The 24,846-nt window shown below is 47.4% G+C and overlaps 1 protein-coding gene across 1 annotated transcript in view; it reads left to right on the top strand.

Moving 5' to 3' along the window:
• The window catches only part of BFSP2 (beaded filament structural protein 2), a gene marked incomplete at its 5' end in the record, with an annotated part of 51,679 nt that extends 31,262 nt beyond the window's left edge, over positions 1–20,417 (top strand). The window contains 3 exons of the mRNA XM_080675566.1: positions 11,168–11,296; positions 16,319–16,539; positions 20,147–20,417. Of these exons, the coding sequence (XP_080531692.1) occupies positions 11,168–11,296; positions 16,319–16,539; positions 20,147–20,150 (354 nt within the window). The 3' untranslated portion in view covers positions 20,151–20,417. The remainder of the gene's footprint in view (positions 1–11,167; positions 11,297–16,318; positions 16,540–20,146) is intronic.
• Between the last annotated feature and the right edge of the window lie 4,429 nt (positions 20,418–24,846).

The following is a 24,846-nucleotide window of genomic DNA, read 5'->3' as shown; positions in this document are numbered from 1 at the left end:
AGTTGATTCCTGTGTGTATCTAGACCAGAGATCGAACCCGCAACGTTGGTGCTTTGGGATGATGCTCCAACCAACTGAGCTACCCAGCCAGGGCTTTGTAGTTCTGTAAGCTGGGTGATTTAAGGCACAGCCAGGGTTGAGAACCATCCTATCTAATTATCCTATCTAATAAAGAAGGGATATGCTAATTGACCACCACTCCATCACAAAGATGGCTGCACCCACAGCTGAAGCCAAGTTCCCATAAGAAGCCTTAACGAGCAATCAGCAGGGACCTGAGGCTACACCCTCCCCCACCCCTGTGGGGCTTGACAGGGGACCTCAGGCTGTGCCCCCCACCTGGCAGGGCTTGACAGAGGACCTCAGGCCGCACCCCCTGCCCCAGCACCGGACCAGGGGACCTGAGGCTGCGCCCCTATCTGGCTGGGCTTGACAGGGGACCTCAGGCCATGCCCCTGCCCAGCAGGGCTTGACGGGGATCTCAAGGTGCACCCCCAGTGCTGGGTAGGGGGAACTCAAGCCGCACCCCTGCCCAGCAGGGTTTGACAGGGGACCTGAGGCTGTGCCCCCCTCCCGGTGCTGGGCTGGAGGACCTGAGGCTGTGCCCCCCTGCCTGGCAGGGCTTGACAGGGGACCTCAGGTCATGCCCCCCACCCAGCGGGGATTGACAGGGGATCTCAGGCCGTGTCCCCCACCTGGCAGGGCTTGATGGAGGACCTCAAGGTATGCCCCCACCCCGGTCTGGGCTGAGGGACCTCAGGCCAAGCCCCCCATCCTGGCACCGGGCCAGGGGACCTGAGGCTATGCCCCCTGACAAGGGTGGGACTGGCCAGGTCTGTATCTAGCTCATTGTGGGGGCCGGCCAGGTCTGGGTCTCACGCGATTTTGAGGCACATGTGGGTGGATGGGGACTTCACTCTGGGTCCCGTGGTGAGCCCCAGACACTGACAGGAGGAAGGTTTTCATATACATTTTACTAATTTTCTTTTATCTCTGACACTTCTATTACAGAAAAAGGGCAAATAGCAATATTAAATTATTTCCTCTAATTAATCCCCTTTTGATGTGCACAAATTTCATGCACTAGGTCACTAATGAGATATATAAAACCCACCAAAAGAAAACCAGGAGGATCTTTTATTTCCTATCTTCTCCTGCCCCCTTCACTCCCCTGCCCCAAGGACCAATAGGAACATTCCCAGCAGGGTCTTCACCAGTTCTGGAGCCTTCAATGTTCTCCAGCCCAGAAAACACCTTCCATTTCCCCGCTCCCATCCCCCTTTCAACAGCTTCTCTTCTCTCTAACCTTTAGTTCCTTGGACCAGGTCACAACAAACACTTTTATGGCAAATAGTGCCTGATAACCCCACAAAATGCAGCCCCCACCCCAACCTGGTGAGAGGTGAACAACACAGAGGGAAAGCAAAAACCCAACCGTAGATTTGATTTGGGTCCATTCCTTCTTCTTTAGGAGAGTCATGACTATTTATAATTAATGACCCTAGAAACCATCCCTTTCCACTCCCTCGCTTTAGAGGTGGGGAAACGGAGACCCAGGGAGGGCAGCGGTCCCACGCCAGTTTGCAGCCTTGCTTCTGTCCCAGCACTCCTGGGGTGTACACAGCACTGTAGTGTTTATTTCTTTGAGGAAGGGGGGAGGGGCATTGTAACGAACAGGAATGTATCCTGCCTCGTGTGAAAAAGAAAAAGAAAAAACTTGGTCATTATTATCCACCCCTCACCCTCTTGAGAATCATCACCAGCCCAACAGTAATTCAAACATTAATTCTGAACTGACTCATTCGTGTCTTTTTAATCGAGCAATCAGAAAGCCACATCTCAGAGAACACACACAGCGCTTGTGTACGTTCGGCCGATGCTGCCTGGGCCTCTTGCAGAGAGGCCGGGCTCTGAAAATATTTGCAGAAGGAGTGAATTCCTCTGACCGTCAACAGAGATCAGAACTGACAGCCAGAAGTCCTCCAGTAAAGAGTTTTGTCAGCTGCAGTCAGGCCCTGGGGGCTGAATCAGCCCATCTTGAGCACCTCTTGTCCGTGTCTTGGCCGCAAAGCGTAAATGTGAAATGGCTTAGCACGCACGGCTTTTGAAACCTTTTGCAGAGAGAAGACAAACGTGTATTTAATTCCCTTACAGGCGGGGAGGCCGAAAATTCATGGACATGATGAATGTATGTCTTTGTTTAGGTTCCCCCAGAAACTGATCCTGAGACAAATATTGAAGTGGAGAAGTGGAGGTAGTTTACTTGGACATTGGAGGCGGGAGGGGGATACCAAAATACCAGGAGAAGGAGAAGGAGAAGCAGAGAAGGGACTCAACAAAGAGTATGTTATCCAACCAGCTATCACTATGGGAGCCTGGAACATACCCCACGGGGGTTCTGGGGAGCAGAACAGAATACAGGAGAGGGGAAGGCGAGGAAGTGGGGTACTAGCACCAGCTCCATCAGGCCTCTGCCGTGTGCTAGCAGAGGGACCCCTCCGTCTTCGGAGAAAGCGCTCAGACAGAGGTGCAGAACCCGCAGCAAAAGGAAGCTGGGAGAACTAACATGGTAAAGCCTGAGGGATAAAGGTGGATGCCATCAGCACTTCCTACCACTGATCTGCCAAGTCCTTTTATTTTTTTAATTGAGATAAAACTGCTATATAACATTACATAAGTTCCAGATGTATAATCAATATTATAATTCGACATCTGTACACCGTGATCACCACCAAAAGTCCAGTTACTATCCATCACCACACAGCTGACCCTTTCACTCATATCGCCCACCCCTCAAACCTTCTCCCCTTCTGATAACCAACAACCTGTTTTCTGTATCTATGGGATTAATTTTATTTGTTTTTTGGGGTGTTTTTTTTTAGATTTTTACATATAAGTGAAATCATCTGGTATTTGTCTTTCTCCATCTGGCTTATTTCACTTAGCATCATGCCCTCAAGGTCTATCCATGTTGTTGCAAATGGCAAGAATTCGTTCTTTCCCATGGCTGATTCATATTCCATTCTCTATCGATTCGCCCATAGATAGACACTTAGGCTGCTTTCTCATCTTGGCTACTGTAATAATGCTGCAGTGAACATGAGGGTGCACATATCTTTTCGAATTAGTGTTTTCATATTCTTTAGATAAATACCCTAAAGTAAAATAGCTAGAAAATATGATAGTTCTATTCTTTTTTAAAAAAATATATTTTTATTGATTTCAGAGAGGAAGAGAAGTGGGAGAGAGAGATAGAAACATCAATGATGAGAGAGAATCATCAAACGGCTGCCTCCTGCAGGCCCCACACTGGGAATCGAGCCCACAACCCGGGCATGTACCCTGACCAGTAATCAAACCGTGACCTCCTGGTTCCTAGGTCGATGCTCAACCACTGAGCCACACCAGCTGGGCATCTTCCTCTTCTTTGGTCTCCAGCGTGTGCCTGGCACAGGTCGTAGACCTTCAGTAAGTGTAGTCGAGCATGTGCTGGGTATAAAAAGCCATGCCAGAGAGGATAGAGGGGTGACTGAGAAGTTGTACTCACAGTCTAATGTGGAGGTTGGCTGGGGTGCAGGTGGGAGGCAATGGAAAGAAAGACCACCTTCCACAGGCAGAAAGGGATGTGTGGTGAAAGCAGTGTCGGCAAAGCATTGGGTGAGCCCTTTCCATGTGCCAGACAGGGAGCTAAGCACTTGATAGGTGTTTTCTCACATAATCTTCTCAATATGACATAGGATTGTGGTTTTATCCATTTTATAGAGGAAGAAACTGAGGCACAGAGAGGTTAAGTAACGGACCCAAGTAGCAGAGCTATGATTCAAACCCTGCTTTCTTACTGTTAACATAAGAATGTCCAAGCTTATAGAAAAAAAAAAATTATGAGTTTATTTGAGTCAAACTGAGGACATCCCCAAAAGCAAGATCTCAATGGACTGAGGAAGTGCTATGGAAAATGGCAGTGTTGCAGTTCTTTTTATGCATTTGGACCAAAGGAGGGAAATAAGGATTCCATGAAATCCACTGATGTAGATCCAGGAGGCAGGAGGAAGCAAGATGGGGAAATCTCTGATTAGATAAAAAGAAAAATAGAGAAACACATAGTACTACTGGTACTTTTACATTACCTCAGGCTGCCTCTGTAACCTTTGTGTGTTAAGAAAGGATTTTTACAGCCGTCATCAAATGGAATAACATGGAATGGATGTCGCATTAAAAACAATGATCGTTAACCTTGAACATGTACTGCAAATAGGGATGGTGTACAGGACGCAAAAAGATCATGTGCTCCCTTGAGGGTGGTTAGCCCCCGAGGGGGTCTGGAAAAGAGGATTTCTTTGGCATCTCAAAAGGCTGTTAACTGCCCTAGCCAGCTTTGCTCAGTGGATAGAGCATCAGCCTGCGGACTGAAGGATCCCAGGTTCGATTCTGGCCAAGGGCACATGCCTGGGTTGTGGGCTTGATCCCCGGTAGGGAGCGTGCAGGAGGCAGCCGATCAATGATTCTCTCTCATCATTGATGTTTCTATCTCTCTCTCCTTCTCCCTTCCTCTCTGAAATCAATAAAGAAATATATTTTTAAAAAAGGGGTTGGGGCGGGCTGTTAACTTAGATGAACAAGAACAATGGACAAGGCTCAAAACCAAGACAAACCTTTTATTAAGGGAGTTACATGCGTGGGATGTGACTACCACCATGACCTGCTCAGTTAGGAATTTATGATCAAATCATCCCGCAAATTTACTTTCCATCACTGAGCCTGTCAGATTCACTAGATAGCCCCTCCCTGAACTGACACCCTCACTGCCAGGCTGACCTACACTGATTATGTGGAGTGGGGAACGATGATTCGTTTTCTTAATGAACAAACGTGCCCTGTCTGGCTCAATGGTCGGTGCACCAAAGGGTCATGGGTTTGATTCCAGGCCCTGCTTGCTGGGATGCATGGGGCCTGCTGGGATGCATGGGGGAGGCAACTAATCGATCTCTCTCTCTTTCTCCCTCCCTCTCTCTCTCTCTCTCTCTCTCTCTCTCCATGTCCTCAGTTGAGGATTAAAAGAATAAGCAGTGACATCTTGTAGAATGGCTGAGGAGCTAGATGCCTATGCCAGGCTCTGTGAGGATCTTTCCAGACCAAGGCCCTGTGCCTTCCCTGTGGGATACTATTGCTCTGTGATACTAGACGGGGAACCGGGGTACCCCCACGGCTCCATTGCTTTGCCTTTCTCCAGGATAATGAATATGACGAGGTTACTATGATCCTGGGAGGCCAAGACACTTAGAACAAAGCAGTCAGTTGTGCTCTGCAGCAGAGCGTGGCTGTTTTTCACCATTACAAAACCCAGAGAGCTCCTGACCCCCCTCAGCGCCTGCTCGGGGCAAGGCAGGACACACACACTTCAGCCCCTGCACGTTCAGCCTGTGTACGTGCTGCTAAGCACACACCTGCCTCTCCACACTCCGCCTCCTCCCAAGCTCTCCCTCTCCCCTCACACTGCACAGTGGCATTTCTTCCGACTCCAGGTCATTGCCAAGGACGTTTTGGGAAATGGCAATGCTGCTCGGCAAGATGGGTTGGGTTTGGAGATGGATTTTCCCCTCCATTAGGAGACTCCCACATGCTCCATTCTGACATAGTCGAAAGCATGCTGCCTTTCTTCTCTCGCATCCATCCTTCACAGGCAGTGACATGAAAATGTAACTTAAAATTTTTTTTTTAATTTGAAGTTTTTCCCCATATTTCAAAATGCCCACATGCCCCAGAAATACACAGAGTGCAACCACGGGCAGCCCAGCTCCTGCGTGGTGGGGCCAAGATTTCAAGCTGGTTTGAAGGCCTGGGGACCAACATATTTGAATCTCATTACACATCCTAGCAACTGCGCCGAGCAACAAAACAGCCCTGCCTTCCTAGCCTCGGGGTCTGGAATCGCACACCTACTATGTGGTCTGCGAGGAGAAATCCGGAGGCACTGGGTTGGAATGGAAATAGAAATAGAGTTATTGCAGTAACTAGAAAGCATAAATCTAAAAAGCCACTGGAGAAGGCCACGTAATACTTCCAGGTGAGTTCAAACGCTCAACTGTTCCCAGATGCGGGGCGAGGATGTGGGAAGCAGGTTTCAGAAGGTAGGAGGCATGCTATAAAATGGCACTGAAATCCATAGTGATCAAATTAATTTCTTTTTCTCTTTCAATCTTAAGTAAACTGTATAAGAAAGTGTCCTTTGGTGCCGGTGGGGTCATTAACACTTCTCTTATACTTGTTAATCTCACCGCTCAACATAGAGAAAGCAGGCTCTGGGACTCAACTACTTGGCAGGCAGTATTTGCTAGAATAAAATATTACTGATTCAGGTGGGGTTTTGTTGTTGTTTTGTTTGGGTGGTTTTTTTTTTCCACTTTTAAATATATTTTTTTGTGCTGATAGTATTACAGATATCTCCCGTCCCCCTCTCCCTCCCCCCTCCCAGCTCCTCCCCACCCCTCCAGGTGATTTGTTTTAGTATTATGAACTTTTTCAGTTATCTTCTATGTATGGCAAGTAAAGCAGTGCTGTCAGTTTCTGTAGTGATCTAGACATTTGCTTCCAGGGACCAGGCATCACATGGCAGTTTTACGTGCAGATTCCTGGGCCCCTCAGGATCTCCTGAATCAGGACTTGCACTTTCACAAGAACCCCCAGGTGATGCCGATGCACATTAAAATTTGAGAACAAATTTACAATTTCCGTGTTATACACATTTATTTACAAAGAAACAGTGAAGCCCTGGCCCGGTAGCTCAGTTGGTTAGAGTGTCATCCCAATACACCAAGGTTGTTGTGGGTTTGATCCTTGGTCAGGGCACATACAAGAATTGACCAATGAATGCATCTATAAGTGGAACAACAAATCAATGTTTCTCTCTCTCTCTCTCTCTCTTTTTCTCTCTTCCCCCACCCCTTCCTCTTTCTCGCTCTCAAATCCATAAATAAAAATTAAAAGAAAAAAGCAAATTGGAAAAAAAAGTGAATTGGTTAAAATAAAAACAGTTTAATTAGCATCCAGATGTATGAAAAACTATGCTGGTTGTCCAAGAATGTTTGGGAAACACTTGGGTACAGCATCTTGCTAGTGGCACTAAGACATAGGGATTCAACCGTCCAGACACCAGTACGTACCACTGCATACAAGCCACTCATTGTCTGGGCTGAGAGGAGGGACAGATCATATGGGACCTGTGGCTATAGCCTTGGCCAGCAGCTCTAGCCCAGACCCGCCCATCAGGGCTTTGAAACATGCCCCCCATGGAGCTTGGCTTCCACTCATGCCCGGCTCTCACCCATGGTGTCCTGACAACTGCTTTCAAGGGGTGGGGTTGGGGGGGTAATGTAAGCATATGTACTAAATGCCAATCAAATTCACAATACCACTTAAAGGTGGCATAGAATTTTGGTTGATGTTTTATGTATCTAATTTTAGTAATATCATAAATTTTAAGATAAAATACTTTGCTTTTCCATTTACACCTGTAACTTCAATGTGGCTTGCTATTTCTTACAAAACCCGCCAACCGTTTTTATAATTGTGTCATCAACAATAGTATCATAAGATCAGACTACAGAAAAATGTTTGATTATTAATATCTGATTATACAAAAAGTCACTCACATCAATGATGAATGAGGATAGCTCTGATGCGAATTTTGGTTGATATTTTCACTAACCTTAATGAGTTAATTTGTCAATGATGAAACTTCTTTTTTTTTTTAATATAGGAAGAAGGAGAGAGAGATAGGAACATCAATGATAAGAGAATCATTGATCAGCTGCCTCCTGTACACGCCCCCACTGGGGATCAAGCCCGCAACCCAGGCATGTGCCCGACTAGGAATTGAACCGCAACCTCCTGGTTCATAGGTAGATGCTCAACCACTGATCCACACCAGCTGGGCAATAATGTAACTTCAAATAATAGTTTTCAAATATTGGAAAAATATTCCTGCTAATTTTTGTGCCATTCCCAATGCAACAGCTACAGACATGACCCACTTTTTTTTAAAAAATATATTTTATTGATATTTTACAGAGAGGAAGGGAGAAGGATAGAGAGCCAGAAACATTGATCAGCTGCCTCCTGCACACCTCCCACTGGGGATGTGCCCGCAACCAAAGTACATGCCCTTGACCGGAACCGAACCCGGGACCCCTCAGTCCACAGGCCAATGCTCTATCCACTGAGCCAAACCGGTTTCAGCGACATGACCCACTTTTAAGTTTAATCTGCACTATTAACATTTTCTGCATCCCTTTTTTAAATCTAGACAGTCCATAAAATAGTAATTCAATCTGATTTGTGGAGTTTGCCAATTTCCATGGTGTCAATACTCTCACCCTTACTTCAAACTACTAACTTGATGTGAATGAGTTGGGAAGAGTTGGGCAGGAACACATCATTGACTCCCACCACACAGGTACCATCAATGTAAATAAACCTCAGTAGCACAGATAATGATAAGATGTAAATAATTAGCCAGTAATGTGTTTTGAGTATTTATTACCATTTTTAAAAAACTATTTTTATTGATTTTGAGAGAGAGAGGAAGGGAGAGGGATAGAGATAGAAACATCAAAGAGAAAGGAAGTCATCCACCGGGGATCGAGCCAACAACCCGGGCATGTGCCTTGACTGGGAATCGAACTGGTGACCTCTTGGTTCCTGGGTTGACGCTCAACCACTGAGCCACACCAGCCAGGCACCATTTTTTAATATAACTTATTTAATTGTGAGTTGATATGATTTAATTTTTAATAATGGCTGTGTTTAACAACCGGCTTACAAAATTCCTGAAAATTTAACAGTCAGCTCTTGTACGCTGTTAGGAACCGGCTCCAGCTCACACTGCCCCGGCCTCTCTGTGTAGCCGTGTTACCTGATTCCATTTGTCTGTCAGGACACCCCCTCTTCTGCCTCCCACCCACCCACACAGCCCATCTGGCCAGGCCCATCCCCAAAGAGAGAAGGAAGAACAGGGCTACTGATCCCAGGAAGACTTGGAAGACAATGAGGATATTTTAGAGTGGTCCACCTTCACTTTGGTGAAGACAACCCCAATTTCAGGGTCTTAAGTTGATGAATTGGTGGCAGTGGTAGCAATAAGCTCTGGTTAAGGGCACAGCTCTGGAGTCTGTGGCTGTGCTTGAGTCCCAGCTCTGCCCCTCTTAGGCCATATGATCTGGAATAAAAAACTCAATCTCTCTGTGCCTCAGTTTCCTCATGTAAATGGGAACAATAATGACACTTGCTTCATAGGGTTGTAAAGATTAAATGAGATCATGGACTAAAAGTTGTTCACATGGTGCTTGGCACCGAGTAAGAGCTTCACACACATCAGTTATCATTAGTAGTATTCAAGTCATAGTGGCTTTTACAAACTCATGTATTAGCTAATACTACTTTTCACATATAGAAAACATATGCAGCCCGGCCAGTGTAACCCAGTGAATTGAGCATCGTCCCATGAACCAGTTCAATTCCCAGGCAGGGCACATGCCTGGTTTGCAGGCTTGATCTCCAGTAGGGGGCGTACAGGAAGCAGCCGATCTCTGTTTCTCTCTAATAAATGTTTCTATCTCTTTCTCCCTCTCCCTTCCTCTCTATCTAAAAAATCAATAAAAACATATTTAAAGAAAACATATACAGCCAATGTTTGCATGCTTTTAAGGCTCTAAAGGCTTCTACATGCATAGCCTGTTAGAAGCCTCAAGTGATTCAGGAGACAGTCATCATGTGATTATCGTTCTCCACTGGTTGTCATTGCATTCTGTGGGCAGGGGACTATGTCATTGCATTCTGTGGGCAGGGACTGGGACTCAGGCTGAATCACGGCCCAGGGACATACACCCAAGGGCCAACCAGTCGGAGCTGGGCCCACAGCTTCTGTTCTCCTTGAGCAGATCCCAAGCCTTTAATGGGCATTTTTGTTGAGCTCCTTACAGCCCTTAAACAGCAAGAACTGGAAGAACTGCTACTGGGATATGAGCCTCGGGTTTCTTAGCCAGTCAATGAGATTGGACTATTTTTGCACAATTCTATAAATAAGTGTTCATATGTAGTAAAAATGGTCAATGAAAAGAGCCAGTAACCTAGGAGACAAAACAGATTTTTCTCCTACATCACGGGCTTGGTGACATGCCATCAGACTTGGCTTGAAGTTATAGATGTGGGTGAGCTCTCATTTTTTCCCTTTTCCCCGACAAAGGGCAGAGTAACAATGACCTGCTCCCTGAATGTATGGGGAGGAATCACAATATGACCATCTCGCTCAGGGAGAAGGTTCAAAACCCAGACCGTCCCCTTGATAGTCACAAGTGTGACCAGACATGTTTTTTTTTTCCACGGAAACGTACCAGATCAAGTTGGCTAATGATTAATCTGCCTTACAGTGCTGGGAGGGGTTACAAACTCTCTGAAGGGCAATTTGGCAACATTTATCAAAATTGCAAAGCCTGCCCTTTTGACTCAGCAATTCCACAAGAGGAATTTACCCCCCAGAGATATTCCCACGTAATCAAGATGAGGGCTGTAGGTTATTCTTTGCACCATTGATGGTAACAAGCAAAGACTAGAAGCGACCTAAGTGTCCATGGATGGGGGCCTTCTAAGTAAGTAAGGCAATACTACGTGGCCGTTAAAAAGAATGTAACTGGGGGATAGAGGGGACTAAAAGGGGTCAGTGGGGGAAAACGGGGACAATAAAGATTTTTTTAAAAAAAGAATGTAACTGATGGATATATGCTGATATGCTAGAATAATTTCTAAGATATAGTAAGTACCAGAGCAAGGGGGAAGGTCGTACATATTTGAAGTATTTCTGGAAGGAGGTATGAAAAACTGGAAGCAGGAGAACTGGGTAATTAGTGCACAGGGAGAAAAGGACTCTATATACTTCCTACCGTATATTCTTTGGGAAATCTTTTTAATTTCATTCTGTTTGCATGTGTCACGTGTTCAAACTGAATAAATGATTGTATACGAGCTGGTGTGGGCGCCTGTAACAAAAGAGGGATTTTTAAATCCAGTAGTTTCCTCTGAGCTAGAAGCAGCGGGGAGGTAGTTAGAAAGGGGGAGAGGGAAGGACGGGTCAGGGGCTCACTCCTCCCGCTCACCCACGACTCCCTGTCCCCAGCAGCAGGCGGAGGCCCGCGGGGCGCAGAGCCCGGAGGAGCGGCTGGCTGCTGCCCGCAGGGCGGAGCTGCACAGCACCGCGTGCCAAGTGCAGAGCCTCCAGGCAGAGACGGAGTCCTTGCGGGCCCTGGTGAGTGGGCCAGGAGCCACCTGGCATTTCTTGGGACAATTTTAACTCTCCGCGGTTGAAATGTCGTCACACGGGTCACGGTGTGCCCGGGGCTTTCATCTCCCAGCCTAGGGGTCTGAGGCCTGAGAGGACAATCTGATACCAATCACAAGGGTAGGAGATAGGGCGAGCGCCCGGCTGCTGTGAATGTCGGCCCTCATGCCCACAGATGCCCCTTCCCAACTGCCCCTCTTCTCCAGAGAATGGCCCTCAGCCAATCAGAAGACACCTGCGGGGGCGGGGGGGGGCGGGGGAAGGGAGGTCAGGCCAGCCCACCTCCCAGCCAATGACCGACTCACAGGGGGTTTAAAAGCCCCGCTCACTTGCTTCAAAGTGGAACCAGGCCTCTGGGGTAATTCACTCTCCAGGGCTCCGGGCTCCGTGGGGTCAGGCTGCAGCCAGACTCTGGCTGAGACCACCTCCTGGCTTAGCACCTCCCCTGCCCAGCCCTGTCCTGCTTCCCTTACCCCCCCTTTCCTGGGAGCAACTCCTTAATTTTTCCCACATACCAGGATCCCTGTGGCAGGCTCTGCTTCTGAGGCACCCAACCTAAGACACCTGGTAAGCTCCTCAGACTCACTGTGGTTTGTGGGCGGGTCTCTCACATCATTAATTATTATTATTAATTTAAACGATTATTAATAGTACAGCAGTCCATTTCTGCTCTCGGGGGTGGACTAAAGTTCTATTAGGTTGTCAAGCACAGCTCCTCCTGGATGCCCTCCAGGGGCCACCTGTGCCGAGTCAACCACAACTGAGTTGTACACACCAGCATGCACAAAGGGGTTGGTTCATGCAATCCTGGCGTAGCTCAGGTGGTCTAGTCCATTGAGGCCCAAGAAGCACTCTCTCCCATCAGCCTCAAGTCCTTGGGCTGACCAGATACCACTGCTGATGCCCCTTTCTCCCACCACACCCCATAAACCTGCATCTCAGTTTTGCCACCCAAATCAGCTCCATCATCAAGCCACCAGTCATGCCTGCCATGAAGTTAGCTCAGGCATTTATCCTAGTAGTTTCCCTCAGGAACAGCTTTATCTCTGCCTGTTGCCAAGATCATCCCATCACCTCCAGTTCCCTCAAGTGTCTTCCGTTCAGTTGGGTCCATTGTCCTCTGGCCAACATGGTCACACGGTGCCCAGCCAGCTCAGGACGGTGCTGTCTTCTTGCCACAACATGACATGCATCTCATTGCTCCACTTATTTTTTTATTGATTGATTGACTTTTTAGAGAGAGAGAGAGGAAGGCGGAGAGAGAGAGAGATTTGTTGTTCCACTTATTTATGTATTCATTGGTATTCTTATATGTGCCCTGACCAGGGATCCAACCTGCAACCTTGGCATATCGGGACAATGCTCTAACCCAGTGGTCGGCAAACTCATTAGTCAACAGAGCCAAATATCAACAGTACAATGATTGAAATTTCTTTTGAGAGCCAAATTTTTTAAACTTAAACTTCTTCTAACGCCACTTCTTCAAAATAGACTCGCCCAGGCCGTGGTATTTTGTGGAAGAGCCACACTCAAGGGTCCAAAGAGCCGCATGTGGCTCGCAAGCCGCAGTTTGCCAACCACGGCTCTAACCGACTGAGCTACCCGGCCAGGGCCATCGTTACTCCACTTCTGTCCCCCTCAGTCTCTGATGGGATCTGGGTCAGAGCAAGGGGGTGTGAGTTAAGGATCTGCGGCGAGAAAAATCAGGAACCTGCAGTTTAAAGCAATGCTACTTTCACTAAACAAACAAAACAAAATCTAAAAGCAATGGCATTATTCACGCAGAAGTATGTGAATGTTATATAATCAGTTTTTTTCACCTGCCATAACCCTTGATAAATACCCTAATATTAGGGGTGCTGCCTCTCGCCTCTGTTGCTTTAGGCACAGTGAAGGGACTGCCATTCCTTCCCCAGATGTCATTGTGGCTGCCAAAAGTGTCACTCTTCTGGCGACAGGAAGTTCCAGGCAAAAGGTTGAGGACATATTCTCAAGCCAACATCATAAAAAAAAAAAAAAAAAAAAAAAAAGCCCAGATGAATTACTCCTCAGTGGCAGGTGGCCCATCACTCAGCACACATTCCACACACGTATACTGGGTGCCTGCGATGTGCAAGGCCTTCCCTTAGCCCCTGGGGAGGCAAATCTGAATCGTTCCTGTCCTCTAAAAGCTCAGAACTTGATTGGTAATGAAAACCTGTGCACAAATGACTGAACAAAGCAGAGGGGAACTGTGTTCCCCAGTAGCTGCTCCCTCCAGCTTCTGTTCTCAGCAAGCCCCCAGCAACCCTCACCTCTGCCCCTCAGCAGATGCTGTCACCTATATTATTCTGCAGATAAAATCAAGGTCCCCAACATGAGGTCTCTGGTTTCCATTTCCCACTTCAAAATATCTCAGAAGCTTTATCCACCACCCCTTTCCTTCATAGACTCCCCCTGTCTTGTGCTGCACCATCTGGACAAGCCTCTACCCACTGTCTCCTCTCTTCTGCATTTTCAGGGTCCCCAACCCCTGGAATTGCCTGAGCTTGGCCTACAACAGAAAGCCCTCCTTTGCCAGGTCTTCATGTTAATGTCCAGGTTTCGCCCTTTCCTTTCCTGCCTTGAGCCCTTAATGTGTGCTTCCCATGGCTGGAAGGAGACTCCTCCCCTCAAGTCTGCCCACCTCCACCTGCTCCTCTTGCCAAACCCTTGGCACAGGTGAGGTGAAAACACAGAAACACGACACCCCCCGAGGAGCCTAGATTCTGACTCCCACAGCTGGGTGATCCTCCCACCCGCCACCCACTCACGTTCAGAGTGGTCCGTGAGGTGAAATCAGCTCTTCCACCAAAGTCACGTTAACTCCTTGAGGGCAGGACCCAGGCTTCATTACTTTTATGTCCCCCAATCGCTTGGTACAGTGCCCCAAATTTCCTCAAAGTGACACCTACAGTAAGAACATGCTCATATGCATTCTCTCAGGGATTTCCCCATGAACACAGTAAGAAGTGCAGGAGCCAAGCCCTTCTGGCTCTCTCTCTGTCTAGACCACAGCCAGCCATGGGATTGGGGGTTGGCGCTCAGGCTCTGCAATCAAATCCTGCTTCCTCTACTCACGAGCCGCGTGACGCTCTAAATTCTACTTTCTCTCTTTCACATGAGGACCTACCTTGGTCATCCTATTTATCTGCTGCGTTACTGGCCTCCGTGAGAGCAACCTGTGCACACACAAGGCCCCCACAGCTGTGCTGAGGAGACGTTCAGCCGCCTTTTCCAACAAGATACCGTGTATTAGCAGCCAGGCACCAATAATGGTGCTTGAGGCCTACAAAGCTGTGTGTTCAGTCAAATCAGGAATTCACGACCAGAAACCACAGATCACTGTTTTACTTTCTGGAGGGTCTATAATCCAAGGGCATCCCTTCCCATTTCCATAAGCTGGGGAGTAAGCGTGCTGCTGTGACCACGGTATGCTCGCTGGTGCTATCCATGTCCCCTAGCAGGCCAGGGCTGGGGCACTTGCAGCAGTGGCCTCATCATAGTCACTCAGCTCAAGCATCTACTCGGGAACCAGGCCAGGATGTCAGGACTTAGGGGGCAGAACTGGGGCGTGGGCAGTGGGTCCTGAGTCATCAGAGGACCCCAGGCCACATGGAGCCAACACTGTAAACCGATGACCAACCATGGCTCTGTAAAATATTCTTCCAAATCACAGGTGTTACACATCCGATGTCAACAATCACTGCTCACAAACCAAGCTGGGCCAGTCGTGGGTGCCATGTTAGGGACCCTGGAGAACTTGGGGATGAGGTTAAAGCAGAGGGGATACAGGCCCAGAGTTGGACTTCAGACAAAGCATCGTAGCTTCCATGTGGGTAATGCAGCACAAGGAGGAACTAGAGGCAGAAAGAAGAGCGAATAGGCCACTGAGGTCCCCCTTGATGAAAGGTGATATGCATTGATCCTGGGCATCGGTGGCTGGAGAAGAGAGGGCACACATGTGAATACTCTTCAGAATATATGGGGGGGTGGGATTCAGTAATGATTGTGTTTGGGAGAGAAGCAAGAAGACCAGGGATGTGTCTTTCCCCAGTTTCTAGTTCTCAGGAGTTCACCTGCTGCAGTGCAGGTTAGGAAAGACCAGCAGGTCCGTTTTGGATGCCTTGATTTGAGGTGCGCTGGACTGCACATATTTCCAGGAGGAAGCTCAGTAGTGGGTCAAGGCTTGGAGAGAGGAGAGAAGTCTGTGCTAAAAGAATCACTGCAGGAGCCATTGGCAGACAGACTGGGAAAATCATGGGTGTGGGAGAGACCAACTAACAGGCCCGGGAAACACAGTTCAGAGAGTAATAGGTTCAGGATGGAGCAGTGGGGAACCCACAGGGAAGGGGGAACCAGAGGAAGAGGAATTAGCCCAAATGGGCACCTAAAACACTAAAGAAACAACTGCTGAGTATAGAAAAGCCAGAGACATTCATTGTAATTCTGGTAATCTGGGGAAGGGTGCAGAGGAGACAGCATTTTAGCTGAATGATGGGTGGGGTTTCAGCAGTGGAGGGGATAGGGCCCCCAGGGGGTGAGAAAACAAGCAAAAATGAGCAAAAAGGCCCAGAGGCAGCTCAGAGAGCAAGGTTTCTTTGAAGAAACACCTGCAGACTGCTTGTGTGTGTGTGTCAGTTTCTCTCTCATTTTTTTCCACTCTCATTTTCTCACTCATCTCTCGTTCTTATATCTCATCTCTCTCCCTCTCCTTCCCCCTTCTCTTCCTCCCATCCATCCCACTCCATGTCTCCCACACACACATCCACCCCCGACCCCCATCAGAAGGATCAGTGAATTAGACTAAACAAGAGTCTGGCCTCCTGAGGATTCATGATTTATACACCAAGCCACGTAAACCTAGCAACCGACCAGACCAATGCCAGCCCCTCCCACTGCTCTGCACACCTCCCTCTCCAAGGGCCCTGCCTGTCGGCCTTGAGTTTGGACGTGTTCCCTCTTTTGTAGAAACGAGGCCTGGAGAACACTTTGCAGGACGCCAAGCACTGGCATGACCTGGAGCTGCAGAACCTGGGAGCTGTGGTCCGCAGGCTGGAGGCGGAGCTCCAGGAGATGCGTGAGGAGGTGGAGCAGCAGCAGCAGACCCGCGAGCATCTGCTGGCGCACAGGTGCCAGCTGCAGAGGGACGTGGCGTCCTACCACTACCTGCTGGACAGGGAGGAGAGCCGGTAGGTCTCTTCTTACTTAATTATAAAAGGAACACAACTCATCGTTTAAAATATTTATTTTCAAACACTATAAAAGTAATTAAATAGAAGAAATCACCCTAAACTCCCCAAAACACACACACACACACACACACACACACACACACACACACACGCTCCCATAGCCTCACTCTGTCCTTCCACAAATATATAAACAAATATATATTATAAATGTGCATGTATAAATTTGTTACATCTGTTTATAATCATATAAACAGATATACACATACACACATAGACGTGCCTATAAACGTTAAGACATACCTAGTGCAGCAGGTTCTCCAATAAGGTCATTTAGTTCAACATCATGTCATTATAACATTGATGAGATGCCATAGGAATTTAACGCTTGTTTATGTAAATTATTCTGTAGTAAAACTGGCTTCCTTATACATCATTTCATCATAGTTCCCAGAACCTATTGACAATGTCACATGAGGACTTACTGAACATACATGGTATCTGTTAGGAATGCTTTCAGCTGCATGTAATAGAGCCTACTTAATGGGGCTATAAACCAGTGCACCTGAAGTTTAATGTGCACCCAAAACCTGGGCATCTCTTTAAAATGCAGATTCTGCTTCAGTAGGTCTGGGCTGGGGCCTGAGGTTCTTCATTTCCAACAAACTCACAGGTCAGGCCTATACTGCCGGCCCACAGACCACACAGGGAACAGCCAGGACATAAGCCATGTTTAGCTGAGAGTTCCAGAAATGAGGTGGTCTAGGCTTCTCAATGATTTCATTAGGTCCCAAGCTCTTTTCATCTTTCTGACATACCATCCCTAGTATATTGGCTTTTTTGTCTTCATCTTTGTCCCACATGGTGGCCAAATGCCTACCACAGCTCTCGACGTCAGGTCCTCACTCATGACAAGAAGAAGGATTAAGGAAGAGAGGGCAGCAAGAACCGCCTTTTGCCCTAGCTGGTTTGGCTACGTGGATGGAGTGTTAGCCTGTGGACTGAAGGGTCCTGGGTTCGATTCCAGCCAGGGGCACATGCCTGAGTTGTGGGCTCGGTCCCCAGTGGGGGGCGTGCAGGAGGCAGCCGATCGATGATTTCTCTCTCATCATTGATGTTTCTATCTCTCTCTCTCCCTCTTCCTTCTTGTCTAAAATCATTAAAATATATTAAAAACAAAAACAAAAATAACAAAACGGCCTTTCCCTAGGTAACTTCTTTATCATTCAGTGAAGGGAAATGTGTTGAGAAGTCCTCTAATGGACTTTGCCTGTTATCTCATTGACCAGACCTGCTCACATGGCCTTACCTCCCTGCAAGTGGTTCTGGGAAAGCAACTTTTTCCAGCCTCTACACTGGAGAGAGGCAAGGATAGGAATGACATATATGTGTCTAAGTATGTATATGAATGTATGCGTATATACACACAGATACACATCGATGTATATATGCAGTCTTTTTTAATGGGTGACACAGGAGCTTTTGCGTGAGTTTTGGAACTAGTTCCTTGCCAGCTCTTTCAGGAAATCCAAGCCTTTATTTGATCATAATTCTATATCTTCATATCTCCCTCCAAGGCTCTGTCTGTGGCATACATTGTCTAAGGAATAGAATATCAGTTCTAAGAGCTAACTTAGCGATTATATAGTCCAACCCCTGTGATTCCAGTAAAACTACAAAGGCCCAGAACAGAACAGTGGTTTTCTGTGATCACACGAGGAGGTGGAGCCAGAGCTGGGACTCCGTAACATCCCTTTCTTCAGAAACAAGAGAGCCACGGGGAAGCAACCAGCCCTTCCTCCTTTCCAGTGGAAAAGGTGTCATCCAGCTCCTTTCCCACTGTCTTTTTATTGGATTCATTTCTGTGGACTATAAAAGCTGGATGTTTCTGACCAAGCTCATTCTTTCATATGCCTATGAACATCTGAATAAGTGCACAAATTTGTTTTAAACATAAAAAAGTAGTGAATTAAGCTGAACATTCTTCAAGAATATAAGAATACCATTTAGTGAGTGCCTGCTATGTGCCAGCACAATTTTAGATTCTCTGTTCTCTTCATTTCCCCTGAAACCCTGCTAGGACTACATCATTATCTCCATTTTACAGGCAAGAAAGAAAGCCTCAGAGAGCTTCATTCATTTGCTCAAGGTGTCTCAGCTAATACCTGTGGAGCAGGGATTTGAAACCCAAGTTGGCCCTGGCCAGGTAGCTCAGTTGGTTACAGCATCTTCCTGATTCAATTGCTGGTCAAGGCACATGCAAGAAGCAACCAATCCTATATAATAAAAGCCTAATATGTTAAGTGTCCAGTCATCTGGTTAGCCATTCAACCAATCAAAGTGTAATATGTGAAGGGTATGCTAAGGCTGCTCAACTGCTCACTATGACGTGCACTGACCACCAGGGGGCAGACGCTCCGACTGGTAGGTTAGCTTGCTGCTGGGGTCCAGCTGATCAGGACTGAGTGAAACAGGCTGGACATGCCCTGGAGCCCTCCTGAGGTCCCTCCCTGGCTGGCCAACCTCCTGTGTCCCTCCCTGGCCTAGATCGTGCACCAGTGGGGTCTCTTGGCCTGGCCTGTGCCCTCTCGCAATCCGGGACCCCTCGGGGGATGTTGGAGAGCCAGTTCTGGCCCGACGGCAGAACGACCAGTCGCTATGACGCTCACTGACCACCAGGGGGCAGATGCTCAACACAGGAGCTGCCCCCTGGTGGTCAGTTCATTCCCACAGGGGAAGCACCACTCAGCCAGAAGCTGGACTCACAGCTGGCGAGCGCAGCAGCAGTGGCAGGAGCCTCTCCCACTTCCGTGGCAACACTGGGGATGTCCAGCTGATGGCTTAGACCAGGGGTCCTCAAACTACGGCCCACGGGCCACATGCGGCCCGCCGAGGACATTTATCCGGCCCACCGGGTGCTGCTGCCTGTCCTGCTTAGCAGCCGACTCGTCCTGGGCCCGCAGTGCGCATAGGAATTCGTTCATAGTTTTCTTTTTTAAACTATAGTCCGGCCTTCCAACAGTCTGAGGGACAGTGAACTGGCCCCCTGTTTAAAAAGTTTGAGGACCCCTGGGACCCAAGGGCTCCCAGACTATAAGAGGACACAGGCCAGGCTGAGGGATCCCTACCCCCCAAGTGCATGAATTTCATGCACCAGGCCTCTAGTCTATATATATATAAGGCTAATATGCAAAGTGTCCCCTCGGGAGTTCAACCGGGAGACTGGGAGTTCAATCACTCGCTATGATTTGTGCTGACCACCAGGGGACGGTGCAGAATGAAGGGAGGCCCCAACCAGCAGCTGGAAGGCCGGGATCGGCCCTGATCGCCAGCCAGGCCTAGCAACCCTACCCGTGCATAAATTCCGTGCATCGGGCCTCTAGTGACTATATAAATAAGTGGAACAACAAATCAATGTCTCTCTCTCTCTCCCTTCCTCTCTTTCAAATCTATAAAAAAAAAGAAAAAGAAACCCAAGTTGCCTTATTCCAAAGGCCAACTGCTTTCCACGAGATTCCTACCTTTCCTATAATCTTATTGTGATCTCTTTACTAATTTTCAATCATCCATAGCTTCTCTCACTCAAATGTGTTTTTATTTGTTTCAGCTAATGGAGAAACTTCTTTTCATGAAGAAAATGCTGCCTTCTCACCAAGTGGTCAATGAAGTGCCTTAAGGAGTCTTCATCCCCTGCTCCCCCATCTACCCCAAACCGCCTCCCATCCCCCACCCTCCCGGAGCTGGATTCCCTGCTAGATTACCTTGAGCTGAAAAGCTTCCTAGGAGTGGAGAGGGTTCTTTGGCCTTAAACTGAAGTAGTCTGTGGCTTGGGCCACCTCCCTGTCCCTCTGCAAATAAATGCTTTGTGTGCAGCTTCCAGTCTGACCACCTGTTCAACTCACCACCGGGTGGAGATGGATGTCACTTTACCTGCCTGGCCTTTGCTTGTGGAGCCATTCTTGAAGGCTCTGGAAAGTTCCCTGAGCGTGATGCCATCTGCCTCTTCGCCCAAGGATCAGCGGCTTGGGCAAGCATTGTGCTTAAGGCATGCAAGTTCACCACGGTTTGCGGCAAAAACAGCACTCTTGTTAGAGGGGAGTGGCGTGGTGCTGTATTGCATGTACCATAATTACAGGCATCGCAAAGCATTCAGACCTCTTTAATGTGCTCTGCATGGGTGTTTATGTGCACACAATTTCACTGCTATTGACGGAGGGCCTCTCAATCACTTTAAAGGGAACTTCAATGTAAGTCTGTGGGGGGTTAATTAGACTGTGGTTGCTTACTTCACTTCTAGACTCAGAATTTGCTTCCACGGTGGGAGCGGAGCCAGCCAAATATAGTTCCTGAATCTGCCACCTACCCAGGCAAGGCTCCCTGCCTTCTGATTAAAATTGAAACCAGCACCTGTGTCCTCGCACCAGCTCTCAGCGCCTCCCAAACCACACACACACACACACACACACACACACACACACACACACACAGCCCGACCTCAATTTCTTAATTTTTCCCTCACACTTGTGTCAGTCCACCTGTCACACAGAATCCCAGACACAGTATCCAAGCTGAGTTTTTGTCCTCATCAAGTGCAGACCCAGACAGGGGGCCGTGTCCACTGTGGGCCAATTTGAAGACACCCTCCCCCAGTACCTGCACTTCCAAACAGCCAAGGCCAACACAAACAAGAGAAACCTTGTTTCCTCTGCAGGAAGCTTGAAAGAGAAGCAAAGTAAGAAAGGGGGTCTCCTGGTTGAAATGGCTCCAACCGGGTTTTCTGTTTGCCTTCCAGGGCAGCCAAAGGAATGGTATTAATGAGTCGCTTGGGCAGGACAGCTACTGAGTTTGTATGAGACCTTTACATAATTCTGTTTGTTGTTTGAGGCACAGAAATAGGCAAGACCCCACCTAATGCTACATTTCAGCAAATCACCAATCCCTCCCTGCTGCACACTGCAGGAGGGGGTGGGGGCGCTTGTAATTAACCACTGGGCGCAAGGCACAGACACAGTGCGCAGCCAACCTAGCTCTGTTGCATGCACCCAACACTAAGCTCTGTTTCTTTTCTTTCTTGTTATGATTAATTTTTTTTTTGCCCCCCAGCCAAGGCTGAAATCCCTAACCTAAACACAGTTGGAGGGCCCCGAAAGGTCAGCCATTCAGAGGCACTTCTGTGTCTAAATGGCCACGCGTTGCCCAGAGCCTGGAAGCTGTTTGAGCCACTGCAAGAGGGGAGAATGGACTTGCACCCCCTCCTCAGTCTCCACCAGCCCCCAGCTGGGCCGGGCCGCACACCGGCCTCCTCTGCTCTGTGATCTCCAGAAGCAGCCGCCGTAAATCATGACATTAATCATCCTTTGGCAGCGAGAGCGGACGCTGGCTGGTGCTTCCAGTTCTCAGCACAGGTTCTTGCTGTTTCTAATGAGGCTTCATTACCAGGTAAGAAAAGGCTCTGCTGGCCCTCCTGACTCTGACTCCGCCAGGGCCTTATCTAACTCAGGCTTCCTGGCAAAACACCCGGTGCAATTACACTCTGGCGGGGCCAGCGGCAGGTGGCTGGGAGGCTGCGCTGTGGGGCCGCGAGGACAGCGCGTTTGCTCTGGAGCCGACCAGAGAAGGCTGCGGTGGACTCCTCCGAAAACAGGTAACGCCACTGGCCTCCAGCCCCGCTCCCAATGAGATTGCCAGAACATTCCTGTGCTTTCAGACCAAGGCACTAAGTCTCACCTTCATTATCATCTGTAACACTCCTGAGCACCTACTGGTGCCCAGACATTCTGCTGGGTGTGGGGATTCCAGTATCAAAGGGAGACACGCAAGCATGTCAAACTCGCTGGGGAGTCCAGGTGTGCACCTAAAAGCAGACACAGAGCAAAGCAGGCTGAGCCGCACGCTGCCGTGTGCATGACCCCATCAGTGTATCACAGGCGGCAAGAAAACAGACATCCGGTCAGATCTTCGTTGATGTTGAGTAAGGTGATTCAGCAAGAATCATCAAGCACCGTGCTGGCGTCTGATTGTCAATATACCCTGCAGAGAGTCTACATTTTTCCAGGTTTATTGAGATAGAATTGACATTCGGCACTGGACAGGTTTAAGGTACATTGTGAAATGATTACCACAGTAAGTTAATATCCATCATCTCATATAGATAAAAATTTTTTTTTCCTTGTGATGAGAACTTTTTTTTCTTGTGTATATACATACACAAACATACATAAAATAACACAACTTCTTTATCCATTCATCCGTTGATGCAACACTTATATTGTTAACATGTCTTGGTTATTGTAAATAATACTGCTTAATGCTGCTATGGACAGGGGGTTACAGATATCTCTTTCACATAATGTTTTCATTCCCTTGGGATATGTTCCCAGAAGTGGAATTGCTGGAGAATGTGGTAGTTATAGTTTTAATTTTTTGAAGAAATTCATACTGTTTGCCATAGTCGCTGTACCAGTGTACAATCCGCTCCCCCCCACCCCCACCCCGGACAGCGCATAAGAGTTCCCTTTTCTGCATATCCTCGCCATCACTTATCTCTTACCTTTCTGATGATAGCAGTTCTAACTGATGTGAGGTGATGGCTCATTATGGTTTGATTTAGATTCCTTTGATAAATGAGTGATACTGAGCACCTTTTCATGTACCTTTTGGTCATTTGGATATCTTCTTTGGAAAAATGCACCCATTTTTTAATGGGATTGAAGTTGACCCTCAAACAATTCAGGTTAGGGGTGCTGACCACCCCCTTGCTGTGCAATCAAAAGTCCACATACAAGTTTTGACTCCCCCAAAACTCAACTAGTTGGCCCTCAGTATCTGCAGGGGATTGGTTCCGGGAATCTCGTCAGATACCAACATTTGTGGTTGCCCAAGTGTCTTAATATATAAAATGGTGTAGCACCCTAGCTGGTTTGGCTCGGGGATAGAGCATCGGCCTGTGGACTGAAGGGTCCCAGGTTCGATTCTGGTCAGGGCATATGCCTGGGTTGTGTGCTCGACTCTCAGTGTGGGGCGTGCAGGAGGCAGGCAATCAATGATTCTCATCATTGATGTTTCTATCTCTCTCTCTCCCTTGCTCTCTGAAATCAATAAAAATATTTTTTAAAAGAAGATCATGAAACTGTTAGGAGGTTGGAATATTATGCATTTCTTTTAAATGCATGTTTCAGTTTTATATAGTATCAATTGTGTCTATACTAAAAAACAATTATTAGCACAATTATACTTTTTCCCTTTTTCTCTCCCTCTAAATATTTTTATCCTATCATTTTTACTGTATCGGGGTTTATTTTATGCACATTCTTTTCTGCAACCCATAATTCATGTTGTTGTTCAGCCTTAGTCTAGCTATAGTTAAACGAACTAATATTTAAATGGATACTTTTACCCAGCATTTTCATTCCTGGATTCTTATTTTGATTCATCTCTTGTTTAAATACATTTGCCTTTAAGGAGTTTTCCAAGGGTTGATGGCTGACAGGTGCTTTACCTCCTGGCTTCTTTCATGTTTGAGATGTCTGTTTCTGTTATGTTTTATGAAGAACTTGACGGGGCACAAAGTCCCTGGGTCACACATTGTTTCCCTCAGAAGTTGGCAGGTATTGCTTCATAGCTTCTTGGATCGACTATTGTGAAAAGTCCAAGGCCGATCTAACTCTTTATCCCCTCTCTTCTTCCTGAAGACCTGAATGTTTTTCTTTCTGCTTCAAGTTCTTAAAGAAATCAGAATATTGACTGCTTTCATTCCTAGTCAGCTTTTCCAATTATGTGATATGTTGTCTCTCCCTAAAAATTCTATTATTCTTTGATTTCAAGACAACTTTTTTGTATCATGTCTCTGCATAGTTTTTCTGTTCCATTTGTTCACGTCTTTATTTCAAAGCCATCCAAGGACCATCTTTGTTCTCTTCTATGTCTTTCATCTTCTAGTTTTTAAAATCTTTTTCTCTTTTTTCTCTGCATTTATTGTGACTATTCAAGCCTCTCCACCAAAATTTGACTTCCAGCCATGTCTACTCATAACTACAGAGTGGGGCGAAAGTAAGTCTACAGTTGTGAGTACATAAAACACAGTTTATTCTTGTATATTATTTATTTATTATTGTATTCTTTTCTTTTCTTTTCTTTTCTTTTTTAGAGAGAGAGAGAGAGAGGAAGAGGGGTGGAAAGACAGAGAAATACTGATGTGAGAGAAACACATCGATTGGTTGCCTCCAATCAGAGCCCGGGCCAGGGAGGAGCCTGCAACCAAGGTGCATGCCCTTGACCGGAATCGAACCCAGGACCCTTCAGTCCACA

The sequence above is a fragment of the Plecotus auritus genome (assembly GCF_963455305.1).
Source record: "Plecotus auritus genome assembly, chromosome: 6".
Lineage (NCBI taxonomy): Eukaryota > Metazoa > Chordata > Mammalia > Chiroptera > Vespertilionidae > Plecotus > Plecotus auritus.
This window is presented reverse-complemented; position numbering and strand designations above follow the sequence as displayed.